Consider the following 24,107-nt stretch of genomic DNA (forward strand, 5'->3'; position numbering starts at 1 on the left):
ACAGAGACAGAGACAGAGACAGAGAGAGACTCCAAGCAGTGAACATATAGTACAGTATGCAACTTGGATACAATCCCACAGGAACATCACCCCCAGGGATAGCTACAGTATATAGCTACGTCTCCTTGTGTGTGCCTCTACTGCCTATACATCATCATCGTAGGGCCCTGCGTTTTGTGCAATCATGTGACATAAGAGAATTACACCAAAATTAAAAGCAAATGTCTGAGGATGGTGCTGGACCATCTGACATGAAAAGAAAAGTGAGAGTTTGATGAAAAAGCTTTAAATAAAGGTTAGAATCCAAGCATTTCACAATTGCACAAAATTGCCTAATCAGGGGTGGGCTTCACTGGGCTACATCATAACAGCCTTGGGTGCCAGTCAGCTTTCTACTTTAGCCAACTAGTGGTTGTCTTGCCAATGAAGAGTAGCCAAACTACTTCAAGGTACACACAAAATCAAATCTGTGTGTATATTAATGTAGGTAGGAGGTTATGGTAATAACAAAAGGAGCACGTGTGCACACAAACATGTTAGGAAAATGGGTGTACCCACACTAGGGGCCAGACTAACTGTTTTCCAACCGTGCAACGCAGAGTCATGCAATTACATATCATGTGTATTTGATTATGTAGGCCAGCTCCCCAACTCTTCTACCCAACCAATACAACAGCAAACAGAATCCTTCCAACAAAACTGTTTACACAATCACCACAGTAAGACAGAGAAAAATGACCATTTCCACTCTTGTTTCTGGAGAGGTCTCTGCATTTGCTCCATTGTCGAATGCCAGAAATCTGTAATGGAAGCATTTTATTTTAAGTTTTTTTCTAGTTAAGTTTACGCAACCGTTAGGAAGGAGTTTCCATTATACACAAGCAACCCTGCCAGTGGTGACAGCATTGGACTCTTTAAACGTTTATCACAAGAAGACAGTTCTTTATTGTATTTATTTATAGGGACAGTGCACATTAATCAACATCAATATTACAATAATGCAGCATCCATGTAAATGTACAGGGGTTAGCCAAAAGCTCATTTGCACCCTTGTCCCAGGGGCAGGTAAGAGAAATTACACTGCCATATTAAAGACAGTTCAAACAGCCTTCTGGTGTGATGTAATGATCCCAGGATCACTTCACAGTGGTACACACACACACACACACACACACACACACACACACACACACACACACACACACACACACACACACACACACACACACACACACACACACACACACACACACACACACGCACGCACGCATACACACACACACAAACACACACGTTGAAAAATGGCTGCCATCATCACCCCCATAACAGACAGAACAAAGTACGGTGTGTGTTTGTGTGCGTGCGCGTGCGTGCGGTGTGGCGTGCCTGATGTATGCTCAACATCAGGGGTGTTATTATTACTTAATGTGGTCACATTCCACATTCGGCAACAGATACCATGATATTTGGAGACGTCTTCACCCGCATGGTAGTGACTTGGCCATAAGAGGGTCAACTTTATTACCAAAAGTTACACAGATACCATGTAGACTACTATTTTTGTGGACCCCAGGAAGATTAGCTGCTGCATGAGCAATAGCTAATGGGATCCTAATAAACTAAACCAAGAAACTATTCCTATCTTAATTTATCTAGCTCTGAATAGGATGAAAGTTGATCAGTGAGACAGATATCAAAGAAGAGAAAAGGAACAAGGCCAAGACGAGCATCAGTGTCAGTGTTGATAAAGAAATCACATGAAGCCCATTGATCTGACACACACACAAAGCTCTCTTTATCCAGCCGGGATAATATGCCTTTTCCTCAAATAGTGATCATGGCACTGGACTGTGTCTATATACACTGAGCATACAAAACATTAAGAATACCTGCTCTTTCCATGACAGACTGACCAGGTGAAAGCTATGATCCCTTATTGATGTCACTTATTACATCTACTTCAATCAGTGTAGATGAAGGGGAGTAGACAGGTTAAAGATGCACTATGCAGAAATCGCTCCGCCATTTCCTGGTTGCTAATTACAGTTTGTGACAAAACGTGTAGAGTATCTTTGTGTCATCTAAAGCGCTGTGAAACATATTTTCCATAACCAAAAATATTGTAAAATATTGTATATACAAAACCGAAAGTAAAAGACGCAAAATCGATACTTAAAAATGGGAAGCATAGAAATAGTGCACATAGAACAGATCGACCACTTCTTAGAGTTGCTTTCAATGAGAATGACAGATCTATAACACATTCTATGTGCATTTGATCAGGTCACCCCAAAAGTAACATATTTAAAAAGGGTTTTTAAGCCTTGAGACAATTGAGACATGGATCCTGTATGTGTGCCTTTCAGAGGGTGAATGGGAAACACAGAGGATTTTGAAGGGGGTATGTGTCAGATGTGTGCGTACTGGTAGCAAAGTCAGAGATTTGTGAGGTTAGACAAAAAAAATGTGATGCCAGGCATTTCACAGTCTACAGTGGTACTGCATTGCCCACATTTCAAAATATTTGCCCTCTCTGTCTAGCCAATCTAAATAAAATCAGATAAAAATGTTAATTTGTCACATGCTTCTTCAACAACAGGTGTAGACTAACAACGAAATGGTTACTTGTGGGTCCTTTTCCAACAATGCAAAGTTGAAGATAAGATTTTTAAAAATAAAATAAAAAAATAGAAATAGTGACACGAGGAATAAATACACAGTAAATAACGAATGACAATAACGAGTAAAAATAACATGGTTATATGCAGGGAGTAGCAGCACAGAGTCAATGTGCAGGGGTACGAGGTAATTGAGGTAGCTATGTACATATAGGTAGGGGTAAAGTGACTAGGCAACAGGATAGATAATAGACAGTAGCAGCAGCGTATGTGGTGAGTGTGAAATGGTGGGTGTGTGTAAATGTGTGTGGCATCAGTATGCATGTGTACATGTGTTATGTGTGTGTGGGTGTATGTAGTGCGTGCGCGCGTGTGTGTGTGTGTGTGTGTGTGTGTGTGTGTGTGTGTGTGTGTGTGTGTGTGTGTGTGTGTGTGTGTGTGTGTGTGTGTGTGTGTGTGTGTGTGTGTGTGTGTGTGTGTGTATGTGTCACGCCCTGATCGGTTTCACCTGTTCCTGTTATTGTCTCCATCCCATTCAGGTGTTGCTTATTTTCCCCAGTGTATTTATCCCTGTGTTTCCTGTCTCTCTGTGCCAGTTTGTCTTGTACGTCAGTCAAGTCAACCAGCGTGTTTTTCCAGTAATCCTTTTGCTATTCTCTTTTTGAAAGTCTTCCTGGTTTTTACCCCTGCCGTACTCTGGACTACTTTCCCGCCTGCCTGATCATCCTGCCTGCCTGCCCTGACCTTGACTCTGCCTGCCCTGACCTTGACTCTGCCTGCCCTGACCTTGACTCTGCCTGCCCTGACCTTGACTCTGCCTGCCCTGACCTTGACTCTGCCTGCCCTGACCTTGACTCTGCCTGCCCTTCGGTACCTTTAGGACTCTAGACTAGTTTTGACCCTTTTGTCTCTCCACGACCATTCTCTTGTCTTACCACTTTGGATGAATAAATGTTGGAAGATTCCAACCATCTGCCTCCTGTGTCTGCATCTGGATCTCGCCTTGTGTCATGAACTATCATGACACAAGGCGAGATCCAGATGCAGACACAGGAGGCAGATGGTTGGAATCTTCCAATATTTATTCATCCAAAGTGGTAAGACAAGAGAATGTCGTGGAGAGACAAAAGGGTCAAACTAGTCTAGAGTCCTAAAGGTCTCTTGTCAGGCAGAGTCAAGGTCAGGGCAGGCAGAGTCAAGGTCAGGGCAGGCAGAGTCAAGGTCAGGGCAGGCAGAGTCAAGGTCAGGCAGGCAGAGTCAAGGTCAGGGCAGGCAGAGTCAAGGTCTCCTCAGGGCAGGCAGAGTCAAGGTCAGGGCAGGCAGAGTCAAGGTCAGGGCAGGCAGGCAGGATGATCAGGCAGGCGGGAAAGTAGTCCAGAGTGTAAAAACAGGATGAATATAGTATGTGTGTATTGGTGTGTCAGTGTAAGTATGTGTGTCGTTGACCATTTTTAGGGCCTTCCTCTGACATTGCCTGGTATAGAGGTCCTGGATGGCAGGGAGCTTGGGCCGTACTTACCACCCTCTCTAGATTCTAGAGTGCTGGTCATGAGAATAGAATGCTAGGTGTAGGAGTGGGCTGATGTCAGTGTGTAGAGTGGCGCACAGAGCTTGAAGGCATTGGCCAGGGAGGGGAGAGGGGGATAAGCGGGAGAAGAGGGGGGAGCTGGCGGGTGGGCACTGGATGTGGTATAGTGGTTCAGCGTTTTGGCTTTTACAGACCCCCCTCCCCAGACACACACATCAAATTCCAGCGAAGACATTATCCATGTGTTAATCCCTGTACAGGGGGAGACATGGCGAGTGGATGTCAATCAATGCATCAGTTTCATTAGGGAAACATCCGAGGCGGAGCTGGCGATTGAGGCCACCAAACAAATCATAAACGCAAGTGGAAGACATCTTGGCTGTGCACCAGATGGGGCAGCCAGGCCCCAGTGAAGGGGGCATTCTGGTCATAACCCGGGGAGCGACCTCATTCTCCAAATAAAAGCCTGTTTACATAACACCTCGGTTGCCCTGTGACAGCAGGCAGAGAGGAGAAGAGGAGGAGAGGAGGAGTGAGCAGAGAGAAGAGAGAGATATGGCTCATAGGACAAGTCCTATGAAAATGCCACCAGCATTTCCTCTTTCGTCAAATCAGAGAAGGATACAGGAACAAAGAGGTGAGTTATACCATTGCAGTACACACACAAAAACACATGCATGCACATACATAAACATGCCTCAAACAGCCCACCCCCCGACACACACAGCCCATCCTCCTCACACACACACACCACAGGAAGACCGATCACAGAGCCCCTTCCTGTGTCTCTCTGCAGCTCCACTCAGCTGTGTCATTCTCTGTTTCCTGTCGGAGCCCCCTCCCTCTCAGCCACACCAACCAACCAGAACCCTGTTGATCCACACTAACCAAGACCCCACAAGGGCAGCCCTCTCTTGGGGGAAGAGAACAGGAATAGTGGGGCTTTGGTCTCCACTCAGTAACGACGGAGGGCGGAGAAAAACATAAGGAGAAAGGACACTCTGGGAGAGACTACAACACTGTACCTAGGAGGATAAAATCATTGACTAAGCTGGAAAGGACTATTACACAGATCGATCTCCCAGAATTACGGGGCAGGGGGAGGAAGAGAAAGCGAGGTTGCAGGATGTAGAGTAGGAGAGAGAGAGAGATAGAGAGAGTCATAATAATATGATTCTCCACACTGCTGGACCCAGATCAAAAATCCAGCAGCGGGAGGCCTGTGAAGTCAGATCCTGCGCCTTAAGTGTGTCCGCTTGATAAACATCACACAGGAAGGGGACACTCATTCAGACCTGGGTCAAATAAATACGTCCGTCTAAGACTTTCAAATTAACACCTGAACACCTCCCTCTGCAATTGGATCCTGGACTTCCTGATGGGCCGGCCTCAGGTGGTAAGGGTAGGCAACAACACCTCCGCCACGCTGACCCTCAACATGAGGCCCTCAGGGGTGTGCTTAGTCCCCTCCTGTACTCCCTGTTCACCCACGACTGCATGGCCAAACACGACTCCAACACCATCATCAAGTTTGCTGACGACACGACGATGGTAGGCCTGATCACCGGCAGCGATGAGACAGCCTGCAGGGAGGAGGCTCCACATTGATCTGGTACTGGTACTCCCTGTATATAGCTCCACATTGATCTGGTACTGGTGCTCCCTGTATATAGCTCCACACTGATCTGGTACTGGTACTCCCTGTATATAGCTCCACATTGATCTGGTACTGGTGCTCCCTGTATATAGCTCCACACTGATCTGGTACTGGTACTCCCTGTATATAGCTCCACATTGATCTGGTACTGGTGCTCCCTGTATATAGCTCCACACTGATCTGGTACTGGTACTCCCTGTATATAGCTCCACATTGATCTGGTACTGGTGCTCCCTGTATATAGCTCCACACTGATCTGGTACTGGTGCTCCCTGTATATAGCTCCACACTGATCTGGTATTGGTACTCCCTGTATATAGCTGCATATTGATCTGGTATTGGTACTCCCTGTATATAGCTCCACACTGATCTGGTACTGGTACTCCCTGTATATAGCTCGACACTGATCTGGTACTGGTACTCCCTGTATATAGCTCCACACTGATCTGGTACTGGTACTCCCTGTATATAGCTCCACATTGATCTGGTATTGGTACTCCCTGTATATAGCTCCACATTGATCTGGTACTGGTACTCCCTGTATATACTTCCACATTTATCTGGTACTGGTGCTCCTTGTATATAGCTCCACATTGATCTGGTATTGGTACTCCATGTATATAGCTCCACACTGATCTGGTATTGGTACTCCCTGTATATAGCGCCTCATTGATCTGGTACTGGTACTCCCTGAATATAGCTCCACATTGATCTGGTACTGGTACTCCCTGTATATAGCTCCACATTGATCTGGTATTGGTACTTCCTGAATATAGCTCCACACTGATCTGGTACTGGTACTCCCTGAATATAGCTCCACACTGATCTGGTACTGGTGCTCCCTGTATATAGCGCCCCATTGATCTGGTACTGGTACTCCCTGAATATAGCTCCACATTGATCTGGTACTGGTACTCCCTGTATATAGCCCCACACTGATCTGGTACTGGTACTCACTGTATATAGCTCGACACTGATCTGGTACTGGTACTCCCTGTATATAGCGCCTCATTGATCTGGTACTGGTGCTCCCTGTATATAGCTCCACATTGATCTGGTACTGGTGCTCCCTGTATATAGCTCCACATTGATCTGGTACTGGTGCTCCCTGTATATAGCTCCACATTGATCTGGTACTGGTACTCCCTGAATATAGCTCCACATTGATCTGGTACTGGTGCTCCCTGTATATAGCTCCACATTGATCTGGTACTGGTACTCCCTGTATATAGCTCGACACTGATCTGGTACTGGTACTCCCTGTATATAGCTCCACATTGATCTGGTACTGGTACTCCCTGTATATAGCTCCACATTGATCTGGTACTGGTACTCCCTGTATATAGCTCCACATTGATCTGGTACTGGTACTCCCTGTATATAGCTCCACATTGATCTGGTACTGGTACTCCCTGTATATAGCTCGACACTGATCTGGTACTGGTACTCCCTGTATATAGCTCCACATTGATCTGGTACTGGTTCTCCCTGTATATAGCTCGACACTGATCTGGTACTGGTGCTCCCTGTATATAGCTCGACACTGATCTGGTATTGGTACTCCCTGTATATAGCTCCACATTGATATGGTACTGGTACTCCCTGTATATAGCTCCACATTGATCTGGTACTGGTACTCCCTGTATATAGCTCCACATTGATCTGGTATTGGTACTCCCTGTATATAGCTCGACACTGATCTGGTACTGGTACTCCCTGTATATAGCTCCACATTGATCTGGTACTGGTACTCCCTGTATATAGCTCGACACTGATCTGGTACTGGTGCTCCCTGTATATAGCTCCACACTGATCTGGTACTGGTACTCCCTGTATATAGCTCCACATTGATCTGGTACTGGTACTCCCTGTATATAGCTCGACACGGATCTGGTATTGGTACTCCCTCTATATAGCTCCACATTGATCTGGTACTGGTACTCCCTGTATATAGCTCCACATTGATCTGGTACTGGTACTCCCTGTATATAGCTCCACATTGATCTGGTACTGGTGCTCCCTGTATATAGCTCCACATTGATCTGGTACTGGTACTCCCTGTATATAGCTCCACATTGATCTGGTACTGGTGCTCCCTGTATATAGCTCCACACTGATCTGGTACTCCCTGTATATAGCTCCACATTGATCTGGTACTGGTGCTCCCTGTATATAGCTCCACACTGATCTGGTACTGGTACTCCCTGTATATAGCTCCACATTGATCTGGTACTGGTGCTCCCTGTATATAGCTCCACACTGATCTGGTACTGGTACTCCCTGTATAATCAGGGCAAGGTGTCTGGTAACATGTCCGAATATAAACAATGCAGCTATTCCCTCCGCAAGGCTATTAAACAAGCTAAGCGTCAGTACAGGGACAAAGTGGAATCTCAATTCAATGGCTCAGACACAAGAGGCATGTGGCAGGGTCTACAGTCAATCACGGACTACAAGAAGAAACCCAGCCCAGTCACGGACCAGGATGTCTTGCTCCCAGGCAGACTAAATAACTTTTTTGCCCGCTTTGAGGACAATACAGTGCCACTGACACGGCCTGCAACGAAAACATGCGGTCTCTCCTTCACTGCAGCCGAGGTGAGTAAGACATTTAAACGTGTTAACCCTCGCAAGGCTGCAGGCCCAGACGGCATCCCCAGCCGCGCCCTCAGAGCATGCGCACCAGCTGGCCGGTGTGTTTACGGACATATTCAATCAATCCCTATACCAGTCTGCTGTTCCCACATGCTTCAAGAGGGCCACCATTGTTCCTGTTCCCAAGAAAGCTAAGGTAACTGAGCTAAACGACTACCGCCCATTGCACTCACTTCCGTCATCATGAAGTGCTTTGAGAGACTAGTCAAGGACCATATCACCTCCACCCTACCTGACACCCTAGACCCACTCCAATTTGCTTACCGCCCAAATAGGTCCACAGACGATGCAATCTCAACCACACTGCACACTGCCCTAACCCACCTGGACAAGAGGAATACCTATGTGAGAATGCTGTTCATCGACTACAGCTCGGCATTCAACACCATAGTACCCTCCAAGCTCGTCATCAAGCTCGAGACCCTGGGTCTCGACCCCGCCCTGTGCAACTGGGTACTGGACTTCCTGACGGGCCGCCCCCAGGTGGTGAGGGTAGGCAACAACATCTCCTCCCGCTGATCCTCAACACGGGGCCCCACAAGGGTGCGTTCTGAGCCCTCTCCTGTACTCCCTGTTCACCCACGACTGCGTGGCCACGCACGCTCCAACTCAATCATCAAGTTTGCGGACGACACAACAGTGGTAGGCTTGATTACCAACAACGACGAGACGGCCTACAGGGAGGAGGTGAGGGCCCTCGGAGTGTGGTGTCAGGAAAATAACCTCACACTCAACGTCAACAAAACTAAGGAGATGATTGTGGACTTCAGGAAACAGCAGAGGAACACCCCCCTATCCACATCGATGGAACAGTAGTGGAGAGGGTAGCAAGTTTTAAGTTCCTCGGCATACACATCACAGACAAACTGAATTGGTCCACTCACACTGACAGCGTCGTGAAGAAGGCACAGCAGCGCCTCTTCAACCTCAGGAGGCTGAAGAAATTCGGCTTGTCACCAAAAGCACTCACGAACTTCTACAGATGCACAATCGAGAGCATCCTGGCGGGCTGTATCACCGCCTGGTACGGCAACTGCTCCGCCCTCAACCGTAAGGCTCTCCAGAGGTAGTGAGGTCTGCACAACGCATCACCGGGGCAAACTACCTGCCCTCCAGGACACCTACACCACCCGATGTTACAGGAAGGCCATAAAGATCATCAAGGACATCAACCACCCGAACCACTGCCTGTTCACCCCGCTATCATCCAGAAGGCGAGGTCAGTACAGGTGCATCAAAGCTGGGACTGAGAGACTGAAAACAGCTTCTATCTCAAGGCTATCAGACTGTTAAACAGCCACCATTGAGTGGCTGCTGCCAACACACTGTCATTGACACTGACCCAACTCCAGCCACTTTAATAATGGGAATTGATGGGAAATGATGTAAATATATCACTAGCCACTTTAAACAATGCTACCTTATATAATGTTACTTACCCTACATTATTCATCTCATATGCATACGTATATACTGTACTCTACATCATCGACTGCATCCTTATGTAATACATGTATCACTAGCCACTTTAACTATGCCACTTTGTTTACTTTGTCTACATACTCATCTCATATGTATATACTGTACTCGATACCATCTACTGTATGCTGCTCTGTACCATCACTCACTCATATATCCTTATGTACATATTCTTTATCCCCTAACACTGTGTATAAGACAGTAGTTTTAGAATTGTTAGTTAGATTACTTGTTGGTTATCACTGCATTGTCGGAACTAGAAGCACAAGCATTTCGCTACACTCGCATTAACATCTGCTAACCATGTGTATGTGACAAATAAAATTTGATTTGATTTGATTTGATTTATATAGCTCCACATTGATCTGGTACTGGTGCTCCCTGTATATAGCTCCACACTGATCTGGTACTGGTGCTCCCTGTATATAGCTCCACACTGATCTGGTACTGGTACTCCCTGTATATAGCTGCATATTGATCTGGTATTGGTACTCCCTGTATATAGCTCCACACTGATCTGGTACTGGTACTCCCTGTATATAGCTCGACACTGATCTGGTACTGGTACTCCCTGTATATAGCTCCACACTGATCTGGTACTGGTACTCCCTGTATATAGCTCCACATTGATCTGGTATTGGTACTCCCTGTATATAGCTCCACATTGATCTGGTACTGGTACTCCCTGTATATACTTCCACATTTATCTGGTACTGGTGCTCCTTGTATATAGCTCCACATTGATCTGGTATTGGTACTCCCTGTATATAGCTCCACACTGATCTGGTATTGGTACTCCCTGTATATAGCGCCTCATTGATCTGGTACTGGTACTCCCTGTATATAGCTCCACATTGATCTGGTACTGGTACTCCCTGTATATAGCTCCACATTGATCTGGTACTGGTACTCCCTGTATATAGCTCGACACTGATCTGGTATTGGTACTCCCTCTATATAGCTCCACATTTATCTGGTACTGGTACTCCCTGTATATAGCTCCACATTGATCTGGTACTGGTACTCCCTGTATATAGCTCGACACTGATCTGGTACTGGTACTCCCTGTATATAGCGCCTCATTGATCTGGTACTGGTACTCCCTGTATATAGCTCGACACTGATCTGGTACTGGTACTCCCTGTATATAGCTCCACGTTGATCTGGTACTGGTACTCCCTGTATATAGCTCCACATTGATCTGGTACTGGTACTCCCTGTATATAGCTCCACATTGATCTGGTACTTTTTTAAAAACTGCATAGTTGGAAAGGGCTCGTAAGCAAGCATTTCAAGGTAAAGTCATAGACATATCATTTGATTTAGTTGATCAAATTATGATTTACTTCACTTGGTACAATAGAACCAATGGAGTAGTCCCCAATGTGTAAACTACATGCTAAATCAAGCACACCTCAAATATTTTCAAGTATTGGACATACGCATTGTGTTTGGAGTGTCTTCAATATATATGATGTATGTGTGCGTTGATGGGTGTCTGTGTAGCCGCGTGTAGGGGGGTGAATAATAGTAGATAAAGCCCAGGAGAGGGCTATGTAACAGAGATATGGTCTGTGTTCCAAATGGCAGGGAATAGGGTGCCATTTGTGACGAAGAAGTGGTTGAAACACACACACACACACAGGAGATCTGATGTTTTCCGTGTATCCGTTGGCAGTTTAACAAACAGTTGGGGAGACCTGACAGAACCGCTGTGATTTGAGTTACACCCATTCACACACACACACACACACACACACACACACACACACACACACACACACACACACACACACAGGGGATCTGATGTTTTCCGTGTATCCATTGGCAGTTTAACAAACAATTGGGGAGACCTGACAGAACCGCTGTGATTTGAGTTACACCCATTCACACACACACACACACCCACACACACACACACACACACACACACACACACACACACACACACACACACACACACACACACACACACACACACACACACATACACATTTGAGTTCCGCCCTCGTAGGTTAGCTGTCCTGCTGACAGATTGGTTTAATAGCAGTCTAATGTCGAGGGGGTTTGGTCGTAATAAAACAAATGCTTAACATTTCCACTGACTCACTATACTGCAATTAGTGCCCTGCAACTGCTGCCCTCCAACCAACCGGTTCAATGCTTTAAATATACAGTGATAACTATTAAGCACATCAACACAATAAACGTCAACTTAATTCATGAAGACATTCCTAATACAAGGATTAGCATTGATTCAGTCAGGTCTAAACAACTAGAAAGCTCTACAATACACACACAGTAAGAGCAAGAGAGGGTGAGCGAAAGAGAGAGAATATCTGTCACCACAATTCAGTGTCCCTGTTTCAAAAGAACATATTTTAAACCCAGTCCATGCAGTTTGCTTTTACTTTACAAGACGTCGTAAAGGGAGACCGAACGTTCCTCAAAGTGCCCGTATGTGAAAACCACAATAGTCATTTTGTGGTCCATAATCTCTATCTCAGTATCACTTTCATTTCCGAATGCTATTTCAGTTGTACTATTGTGACATGTTACGCCATCATAGTGTGCATAATATGGCATGATGTCAATATTGCAATGCTTGCGTCATATCCATGTACAATTATTTATACTGTATTTGAGGGTGCATTTACACATGTATCATTACTAGAAGTAGGCTATCATATATTGTGGTAGTTTTGGATACTAAAAAACATAATTCGATGTCTCGCATACATACAGTACATCATCCAATCAATAGGTCAGTAAATCCACTAAACTAGAATGAGTTTACTAGTCAAATTGCCAATGTCAGATGTTCCAAGCCTGTTCCACACATTCTATTTCTAGTGGTAGATCAGTAACATCCGTATCATAGAGTCCTGGGTGTTTTCATTATGCTGACAAATCCAAGACGGCGTAGCAGTCGGACATGTGTATCAGATCAAATCAAATGTTTTTATATAGCCCTCCTTACATCAGCTGATATCTCTAAGCCCCTAACAGCAAGCAAGGCAGGTGTAGGAGCATGTTTGTCTTGTCCCGTCTTGTCCCATGTAAATAGTTGGTGGTACGAATCTGCTATTTTTATCTAAATTGTCATTATTTCGCCACTATGGCCTATTTATTGCCTTACCTCCCTAATCTTCTACATTTGCACACACTGTACATAGATTTTCTATTGTGTTATTAACTGGAGGTTTGTTTATGTGTAACTCTGTGTTGTTGTTTTTGTCACGCTGCTTTGCTTTATCTCGGCCAGGTCGCAGTTGTAAATGAGAACTTGTTCTCAACTAGCCTACCTGGTAAAATAAAGGTGAAATTATTATTATTATTTTTTAAATTCTGTTGCAAAAAGTTCCTTAAATGGAAGCAAACCGAATGAAACAGGGAGGGACCTACCTGAATTTGTCCAATAGAAACACTTGTTTTGCTCTGTTTGCTTCCGTTTGGTTCTTAAACGGTAAACGCTTTCTGTGATGAATTCACTCCGGTACTGATTCTGTTAAACAGAGGAGAGCTCAGCTTGGACCCCATTGGTCACACTCTGTTACCCATGGGACCTCACAGCTGGAACTCGCTGCTAATTTGCCATGGTTAGACTTGTTTTCTTTACAGAGAGACCTGCGTCATAAAATACTAAAATATTTGAAAACCGAGAGGCGAAAAGTATGAACTATGGGATATTCTTCCCATCAAACAACTTTTTTTTGTCCAAACCTTGCCGTTGAAACACTAACCACTTTGATTATGCATTCAAAGCTGTTTCAACAAGATTACACACTCAAACAGATACAAAGGAATGTTTTTCTTTGAAAGATGTGCATACTACCAACCTGGCACCTGATCGCCCCTATAGTGACACAACACACCGATGTGACCAATAGACACCTTATGTCTGACGTTTAAGCAGTTACAAATACCTTCACTTTGTGACAGAAGAAATGTAACAAATGAAATCTCCTGGCTAATGATTCAATGAATTCTGCTGATGATAAAATGTATTTTGTATACATACATCAGTTATATAACCATCCCTGCTGGTTCCTTACTCTGATTGGTTTCCCCTAGGTACAGATCTAGGATCAGTCTCCCCTCCCCCAAATCCTAACATTAACCATTAGTGGGGGAAATGCTAAACTGACCCAAGATCAGCAACTAGGGGCCAACTTCACCCTACTCTTCCTCCCTCATAGTGAAGTTCCGTCTGCACAACTAACACACACTCATGACCACAGAGGACATAGGACTGTCTGTCTGACAATTAGGTCAGAGCATCACACAGATGCCACCGCCACACAGCCATTGGTCAACTTAAAAGGGACATGATTGGCTGGAAATATGATCACACGCCATGTTGACTCTCGATGGCAGCCAGTAGCATTTTGAAATCAAAAGATACTGAACCAATAGAATTAGAGGTAGGACCCCCAAAAATGGATGAATGAATGAACCAACAAACATGCATGTGAATGAATAAGGACTGTCTCAGTCTGTGTCCTACCTGGGGGCAGTCTTTGATGTAGTGGCCCTTGTTGAAGCAGAGGTGGCATAGGTAGTTGGGCGGGGGTCTTTTGCTGGGCTTGCGGGGCTCTGAGGAGAGGGAGAGGTCGGAGAAGTGGTCCGTCAAGGAGTTGAGTCCGTCAACAATGTTGTTGAGCGAGTCGTATGGCGAGACATTTTTATATACCCTGTTATTCAATGCCTGGAACAGGGAGAGACAGGAAAACATGGTTGGCATAATGCGCAGGGGAAAAAACATGACAAGAAATGTAGAATAAAGGAAGATGTGAAAATTAGGTGATGATGCCTTTATTGGAGTAACTTAATGCAAAGTTTGAAGTGCTGCCTGTTCTTCCTAATGTCAGGATTTTAAAGGATTTCTTATTCCATCATTACTTTTGTGGCAGAGCACCGAGCTTTATGTTTCTGAAGAACACCTGCAACTCCCCTCTATCATGCTTACAGAGTAGTTTGACAACCTATGGATACATGATACCACTAATGAAACAATATGGATTTTTTTTGCATTTGCGATGCTTGTTGAGTTTAATCACCAATTTCCGTTGACTGTCCTATGCCCTCCGTCTTTTCTCTCATTAAATTCAGCACATCTGGCACTCAGTCCAGCTGTTGCTTATGAACTGGAAAAGTACTGGGGATGCCACAAAGGAAGACAGGACTTTAGAGAAGGATGGCTTACAGTAAACAAGGAGAGAGACAGAGAGAGAGAAAGGGAGACATGGTGTTCATAGCCTGGTCCCAGATCTGTTTATGCTGTATTGCGTGACAATGGCTAGATAGGAGTTGGCAAGACAGCACAAACAGATCTGAGACCAGGCTGTTATGTTCCCAGATCTGTTTGAAGTATCACGCCACGAGGATGGTTTGTGGCTCACTCTGAGAAGTTGTGCCAGTCAATTGTTGCGTGAGATTGGTGCTCCAGTATCTGCTTAATGCACTCTGAATATCAATTTCCATTAGCAAACTGAAGGAGAGAATACATTTTTAAAAACCTTTTTATTCACTTTGTCCTCCAATTGAAATATTGGCATAGAAGTGACAATGAATTAGGTAAGTAGGTTCAACCTCTGTTTACGGTGAGGGACAGGAGTTTTTCTTGCATATGACATGCCCCTTGTAATAGGGTCCAGAGTTTTTCATGACCATGAGACCTAACCCTAATTTCTAGGCCTATTTATAGCTTTTCCTAAGAAAAACTCCAGGTCCTAGTTATGATGACCTCTCCTCTTCAATGTATAGCCCACTGTTAAAACTGAGACATGGAAGGAATCCAAGCTATATGGCAACACTGTCAGAGTTATGGAAAGTTACTGGAGTCTTTGTGAATGATATCTCTCCTTGGAAGAACTTACCTTGTTATTGTTGATGTCTTATGTTGCATAGCACAGAAATCTTACACTTGGCAACAGTGTAGCAGAGGTCGGCCCTAGCCCGGGAGGCAGCTCAAATCAACTCTTATCAGCACCTGTGTGTGTGTGTGTGTGTGTGTGTGTGTGTGTGTGTGTGTGTGTGTGTGTGTGCGTGCGTGCGTGTTCATTTACTAGATTCTACCCTGGATAAATAAAATATTAGCTTTCTATCTTTCTTTATGTTTTCCATGGCTTTCCATCTGCCATTGATTTTATCCACTGCCTGTTGATATTCTGCTATTGTTCTTCCTTGTGGAAGTTGCCAGTTCTATCTGACAAACATATTATGCCACATTATCTAGGGCCAGGAGTGTTTACTGACAACGTGACCCGATCATGAAAAAGGGTCAAGTGGTTGGAAAAAACTCCTGGCCCAAAGACAGAATAGTATAGATAGTGTACACTGTATATACAGCTTTCTGTGCCTTGATATGCCTTACTATCAAAATCAGTGAAGGCAGGTCAACCATACAGTACATTAGCCATTATATAAAGTGACCATAGAGCCCCTCTCTTCCCCTCTCCTGCTTCATATACTATGAGGCAGCGAGTGGCCAAATTGTCCCCATGTGGACACCTGATGGGGATTGAGCTACCCTTTGGGCCCTGGTCAAAAGTAGTGCACTATAAAGGAAACAGGGTGCCATTTGGGATGCAAACCTCACCTCATCTGAGTAAGTGGCTGAATTCACAGGTCCACGGATGAGCTGTACACAGCAGAGGAGGGAAACACTGCTGTTCGGATGCGTCCCAAATGGCATCCTATTCCCTATATAGTGCACTAGTTTTGAACAGTGCTCATAGTAGGCAAGAATGATTTTTGGACACAACTGTTGATATACTCTATTTCTCCAATACAAATAGTGTAAGTGATCAGAGTAGCATCTACCACAGGATTGCAAGCAAGGAGATCAGGGGTAATCCAGTGTCTTGTGCAATATTCAATATGGAGCATAATCTTCAGCCTGGAATCCAGGCCTGTTTTGTGCCAACACTCAACTCCTTGTCACTCCGTGTAATACAAGTAATATAAATACTGCTCATCTCTGTTCACAACCACTCATTGTCCTCACATCATAACCCCTTAAAGGCCTAATGCAGCCATTTTCATATCAATATCAAATCATTTCTGGGTAACAGTTAAGTATCTTGCTTTAATAGATTTCCATTAAAATGGACAAAAGTAGCTTTTTAGGCAAAATACTATTTCTCAAGCAAGAATTTAGCAATGACTCTTTAGGAGTGGTCTTTTAACCAATTTACCGCATGGTGGTGTCACCATGGAAAGACGAAAATCCTGTCCATGCCAACCTGCTGATTAGAAGAACCTGTGTGGATTGTATTTTGAACCAGCAACTTTCAGGAAATAACATAGATTTTTTTTTAATAATACAGTTGAAGTCGGAAGCTTACATACACTTAAATTGGAGTCATTAAAACTTGTTTTTCAGCAACTCCACAAATTTCTTGTCAACAAACTATAGTTTTGTCAAGTCGGTTAGGACATCTACTTTGTGCATGACACAAATAATTTTGCAACAATTGTTTACAGACAGATTATTTCACTTAAAATCCACTGTATCACAATTCCAGTGGGTCAGAAGTTTACATACACTAAGTTGACTGTGCCTTTAAACAGCTTGGAAAATTCCAGAAAATTATGTCATGGCTTTAGAAGGTTCTGATAGGCTAATTGGCATCATTTGAGTCAATTGGAGGTGTACCTGTGGATGTATTTCAAGGCCTACCTTCAAACTCAGTGCCTCTTTGCTTGACATCATGGGAAAATCAAAAGAAATCAGCCAAGACCAGCCAAAATTTGGACACCTCCACAAGTCTGGTTCATCCTTGGGAGCAATTTCCAAATGCCTGAAGGTACCACGTTCATCTGTACAAACAATAGTACGCAAGTATAAACACCATGGGACCACACAGCAGTCATATCACTCAGGAAGACGCATTCTGTCTCCTAGACTTGAACGTACTTTGGTGCGAAAAGTGCAAATCAATCCCAGAACAACAGCAAGGGACCTTGTGAAGATGCTGGAGGAAACAGCTACAAAAGTATCTACAGTATATCCACAGTAAAATGAGTCCTATATCGACATCGACATGACCTGAAAGGCCGCTCAGCAAGGGAGAGGCCACTGCTCCAAAACCGCCATCAAAAACCAGACTACGGTTTGCAACTGCACATGGGGACAAAGATCGTACTTTTTGGAGAAATGTCCTCTGGTCTGATGAAACAAAAATAGAATTGTTTAGCCATAATGACCATCGTTATGTTTGGAGGAAAAAGGGGGAGGCTTGCAAGCTGAAGAACACCATCTCAACCGTGACGCACGAGGGTGGCAGCATCATGTTGTGGGGGTGCTTTGCTGCAGAAGGGACTGGTGCACTTCACAAAATAGATGGCATCATGAGGCAGGAAAATGATGTGGATATATTGAAGCAACATCTCAAGATATCAGTTAGGAATTTAAAGCTGGGTCACAAATGGGTCTTCCAAATGGACAATGACCCCAAGCATACTTTCAAAGTTGTGGCAAAATGACGTAAGGACAACAAAGTCAATGTATTGGAGTGGCCATGACAAAGCCCTGCCCTCAATCCAATAGAACATTTGTGGGCAGAACTGAAAAAGCGTGTGAAAGGAAGGAGGCCTACAAACCTGACTCAGTCACACCAGCTCTGTCAGGAGGAATGGGCCAAAATTCACCCAACTTATTGTGGGAAGCTTGTGGAAGGCTACCCAAAACGTTTGACCCAAGTTAAACAATTTAAAGGCAATGCTACCAAATACTAGTTGAGTGTATGTAAACTTCTGACCCACTGGGAATGTGATGAAAGAAATAACAGCTGAAATAAATCATTCTCTCCACTATTATTCTGACATTTCACATTCTTAAAATAAAGTGGTGATCCTATCTGACCTAAGACAGGGAATATTTACTAGGATTAAATGTCAGGAATTGTGAAAAACTGGGTTTAAATGTATTTGTCTAAGGTTTATGTAAACTTCCAACTTCAACTGTATGTTTACAGTGTTAGTTTCATCAGCTGTTGTACAATATGATATAATCACAGAAAAAATACAATTTTGACAGCACTGGGCCTTTCATTTATTACCTATTTTATTTGCTTTTGCGTACAAATTCCCATGTACCAAATAAATAATATAGTTAAATTGGTTTTCATCGCATTTTCAAATCTACTGATGGTTTTGTCAGAAACATTTCTGATTTATAGCGTGGCACGTAGCCAATCGGTTAAGAGCATTGCGCCAGTAACCGAAAATTTGCTGGTTCAAATCCCTGAGTGAATTAGGTGAAAGAAATCTGCCGATGTGCCCTTGAGCAAGGTTTTACCCTATTTGCTCTGGATCAGAACATTGATCATCATTTCCCTGTGCACTTTCACCACCCTGTGAAGTTCATCATAACTTATTTCATCTGTAGCCTAATGAACTGTGTGCTTTCCCGAGTCGTAGTGGGAGGACCACACAACATATCATCATTCAAGTTTACTTCAATATGATGGTTATTATATCAATATTTGTCCATAAAGGTGTTTCCACCGACATTTCTCGCATATTACATTTTACAGACACTTTACAGACATGGTCTAGTGTATTTGGTTTTGTCGACATTTGGAAAGTTTACCGACACATTTGCTGTTTCCATCAGGCCTGTCGTGACATTTTTGATCTGTACTTTTAAAAAGGTTGGATGGAAACCGTTAAGTCAGTGACAACAACAGAAACAAATGCACATTACTCATCCCAACATATCAAGCCTCTGGAATGGGTTGTTGTACTTGGTGTTGCATTGAGGTGGAGAAAAAGATCCCCCTCTGCTTCAACTGTTTCCAGACTGTGTGTGTGTGTGTGTGTGTGTGTGTGTGTGTGTGTGTGTGTGTTTGCAAGACATTACTCAAGGGGGATCGTAGGATTGTATGACACTACACAATGGGTTTTAATGTATGAAAACTACACCCATATCTCAGAGGCCTAGTTTATGTTAAATGGCTGAAAAGCCTCTATAAAAAGTATACAATGGTAGGAATAGTATTATTAATGTAGTATTCACTGTAGTATTTACAGCAGTATACTGTAGTATTTACAGTTGACTATAGTATAAATACTGTAGCAATTACTGTAGTGTTTTTGAGGACAGTAGGGTACTGTAAAATGTACTGTAGTGTTTTTGATGACAGTAGTGCACTGTAATAGTTACCGTTGTACTGTAATATTTACTGTAGTATTCTTGCGGTCTGGAGTATTTACTGTAGTGTTTTTTCAGATTGTAGTACGGTATACTGTAGTATTTACTGTAGTGTTTTTGAGGACAGTAGTGCAGTGTAATATTTACTGTAGTGTTATTGAGGACAATAGTGCACTGTAATATTTACTGTAGTGTTTTTGAGGACAATAGTGCACTGTAATATTTACTGTAGTGTTTTTGAGGACAGTAGTGCAGTGTAATATTTACCATAGTGTTATTGAGGACAATAGTGCACTGTAATATTTACTGTAGTGTTTTTGAGGACAATAGTGCACTGTAATATTTACTGTAGTGTTTTTGAGGACAGTAGTGCACTGTAATATTTACTGTAGTGTTTTTGCAAACTGTAGTATTTACTGTAGTGTTTTTGCAAACTGTAGTATTTACTGTAGTGTTTTTGCAAACTGTAGTATTTACTGTAGTGTTTTTGCAGACTGTAGTATTTACTGTAGTGTTTTTTCAGACTATAGTACGGTATACTGTATTATTTACTGTAGTGTTTTTGCAGACTTGTAGTATACTGTAGTATTTACTTTTTGGGGACATTACTGTAGTATTTACTAAAGTGCTTTCATTTATTATCTTTGAAATAGAAGTGGGGGGCTTTCTCCTTAAGAAACCTTACTGGAGAAATATTAAAAGAGCACATTTTCCATAACCTGTAGGTAGGTAGGATTCGGTTCTGAACGGAGACTTCAGAGCTTCTGCTATTTTCTATAACCGGTAGGGAACACAATATATGGTCTATACTTGGCATGTAGATTTCTCACTTACTGGTGGCACAAATTGGGATATGGGGAAAGGGAATGGGCAGGGTATTTGCAAATGAAATGCTGTAGTATTTACTATATTTAAAACAATGTAGTGTTTTTTTGTGCATAATACAATAGTATTTATTATAGTATTCTACAGTATACTGCAAAATGCTATTCTAAGTACTACACATTATTGAGGGATACTACAATGTGTAGTATAGTATTCTACAGTTTACTACAGAATTCTATAGTAATTACTGTAGTATTCTATAGTAAACTGTAGTATTTTTATGTGGATAGCTAGGTTTCCATCAACCCATGTTTAACTCTGTTGATGGTCTCTCGCCAACAGCGCACAGAGTACATGATGGTTATTCTATCAACAAATGCTCCAAAAAGGGTTTCCACTGCCAATTGTGTATGATCTATTTGACAGACAAACCAATTATCCATCCGTCTGCATGTTTTGTTCTGTCCACATTTAGGAGAGGTTTCCATCAGGCTTGTCATTCCGTTTTCTTTTTATCAGACAGGTACTTTACTTGCATAAAAATGGTTGGGTGGAAACATGTTTTATGATTACCAATATAATACTTTTCATAGGCTACATAGCTATCCCAATTAAGGCCTCTCTCTCTCTCTCTCTCTCTCTCTCATGCATTGAATGCATGTTTTCCTGTAAATATCCATGATGACATAAATATAGACACTAACGTTTAACCTCTCTCTCTCTCTCTGTCTCTCTCTCTCTCTCTCTCTCTCTCTCGAGCACATCAGCATGCAGACCACAGACCCAGATGCGTCACGCTCCTACGTGTGGCACGCTCGAGTCTGGCCTTGCCTGCACAGAACATTGAGTCAAAACAATCGCCTTTAAAACCGCCTAAACCGAGTCAAACACTTCTCTCAAAGTGTTAACATCTTAACAGCCAATTGAAAGGTACATATAACTTTGCTGGAGTGATTCTGCTTGCTTTGGAGCGTTTAAAACGGTTATAGTCCGTGTTTTACACTTCAAGAACTAGAACCGGTGCTTCTTGTCATTCCATCCCTGGTTATTGCATTAATTTAATAAATAGTCGACTTTTTTGTTTTGTTTTGTTGCCATAGTCTAGTATTGATTGTGCGCAATACAAAACCAGTTCTGCTAAAATTGTGCATGATGAATTCTCCATGTTGCACTCAGGTTTGTTACTAAATGAACGTTATTTCTGTTTGAATATGATCGAATCAGATATTGCCGTAATAGGTCTGAAAAGTTGATGAGCACGTATTTCTGTCTATATTCGTAATATCCATGGCGGTTTTGTGTAGGCTACCAGAATAGTCAATGTTGCAAACCCTCGAACATTTTGCAAAACAGCGTTCGACATACGATGGGATGTATGCAAATAAAAACAGATCGTAGGCTATTAACTATTTACTTAACGTGGCAATAGACTAAACATTTAACAAACAGACGGTTCAGTCTCTAACCTCATTCCGCTGGAGCTGAAAAAAATTGTTGAGATAATTGGAGTTGAGGGACGAGCTCACGTCCCCGGCGGGAGCCTTGGAGTAGTTCAACTCCGGGTGGGACGAGTTGGGTTCGGGTCTAAAGGCGTCAAAAGCGCTAGTTTGGTGGGTGTCTTGCAAAGAGAGATAGACCCAATTCAGTAGCTGCGCAGGCTGGTACACGGAGGCACTGGTGTCTATGGCAGACATCAAGCTCATCTTTCAAATGGGTACACCAGCTCTTCCACCGCCGCTGTGTTTCTGTATTACTCTCAACTTTCGGAAATCTTGCTCGCTCTTTCTTTCTGAACTTCAACGGATTCACTGCTTTCTTTACCCCCACCAGGCCGTGACAATCTTTCCTTATTCCTCTTCTCGTAAGGACCCTATATCATGCTGGGAGCCTAGTCCCAGTTTTACCGTTACGCAAAAGTCATTGCTCTAACATGTCAGTATAAAAAGTTTTCAGCCGCTACTAAGAGCCCGTTATCTCCCTTTATTTGCAGTGGGACAACCACCCGGAGTCTCATTGGATATGCAACGCACACTTGGGGTGCGTCATGACGCACGCAAGCAAATGAGGGTTTTAATTCACTACGTACAAAACCGTTTTTTCTTTCGCTCTCTACCTTGTTTACTTGATGCCTTTTGAATCTCTGCAGGGTTCACTGTTGACTTTTGATATTGTGAAATAAAATATTTTCTATCAAAATAAAAAAAGTTAGAGTTTTAATTTATGTGAAAACGTATTTAACTTTTCCGTTAGATGCTTTGTTACCTGGTTCATTATTGGATCTTTAACCAGGAATTTCCTTGGTTTAGAATGATTAATATTAATTTATGCAAATCAGTTGCTGGGATTTTGTAGGTAGCCTAGGTTTATTAGCTTAGATATTTTCTAGCTTCAAAAGGTATAAGTGTCCATCAGTCTGCCTTCAGGCCAGATCATACTGTAGCACTATTTCTGTTGCTTATTTGGTGTTAAATGGCATTGTAAATTGTTTGGACAAAGGCAGCATTGTGCTGCCCTTTTCACAGACCTGTTGAAGGCTTTCCACTCTGTTGACCATTCATTATTAATTGTAGACTTTCTGAAATTGGCCTGGGTCGGGCAGCCTGCAATTGGTTTGAAAACTAACTGACATACTGGACACAATGTGTTTCTTCCTATGGTGTTAAGTCAGGTTTCCTTGATATCACTGTCTAAAGGACTCCACCCCAAAGGTCGATTTTGGGCTCTACTCTTTTTACTATCTATATAAACAATATGGGTTTGTCTGTAAGAAATTATAACCTACACTTGCAGACATAGATAGGGTACAAAGGGGTAACTAGCCCCTCCTCCCTAAGAACAATGTCTAATTGCTGACACAAAAAACCAACGTTTGGGAAAAAAATTATATCTGGATGAAGGTCATACTTCGGCGAATAAGCTATAAAGGGAAATAAATGGCTACAGTTTACACTTTTTGTTATTTCATGAAATGTAGTTTTTAGAAGGGGATTTTTTTTAAGTACCGGGGTAACTGTGGCATAGGGCTACACACAAGTGTGTTCAAATCCATTTAATCAGTTTATTCAAAATTCTTTGTGAGGAGTTTTGATGTAAAGTCCCAGCAGTCTTTAAAATTATATTCAGGAGCAAAAGGTTTTCAATAGTTGTGTCTAATTCATTAAAAAATATTATTTGGAATATAATATT

At 42.9% G+C, this 24,107-nt stretch overlaps 1 protein-coding gene and 1 non-coding gene across 2 annotated transcripts in view; both read right to left on the bottom strand.

The window, feature by feature from the left end:
• Positions 1–22,930, bottom strand: part of LOC115113121 (zinc finger CCHC domain-containing protein 24-like) — a 56,391-nt gene extending 33,461 nt beyond the window's left edge. Inside the window, exons 1-2 of the mRNA XM_029640381.2 lie at positions 22,388–22,930; positions 14,445–14,645 (exon numbers count right to left, since the gene is read on the bottom strand). Coding sequence (XP_029496241.1) covers positions 14,445–14,645; positions 22,388–22,624 — 438 coding nt within the window. The 5' untranslated portion in view covers positions 22,625–22,930. The remainder of the gene's footprint in view (positions 1–14,444; positions 14,646–22,387) is intronic.
• LOC115113881 (U7 small nuclear RNA) lies at positions 20,755–20,807 on the bottom strand. Its single transcript, XR_003861146.1, has one exon. It is a non-coding gene; the product is annotated as a U7 small nuclear RNA (small nuclear RNA).
• Positions 22,931–24,107: the final 1,177 nt, after the last annotated feature.

This window comes from Oncorhynchus nerka, linkage group LG28 (genome assembly GCF_034236695.1).
Source record: "Oncorhynchus nerka isolate Pitt River linkage group LG28, Oner_Uvic_2.0, whole genome shotgun sequence".
Taxonomy (NCBI): domain Eukaryota; kingdom Metazoa; phylum Chordata; class Actinopteri; order Salmoniformes; family Salmonidae; genus Oncorhynchus; species Oncorhynchus nerka.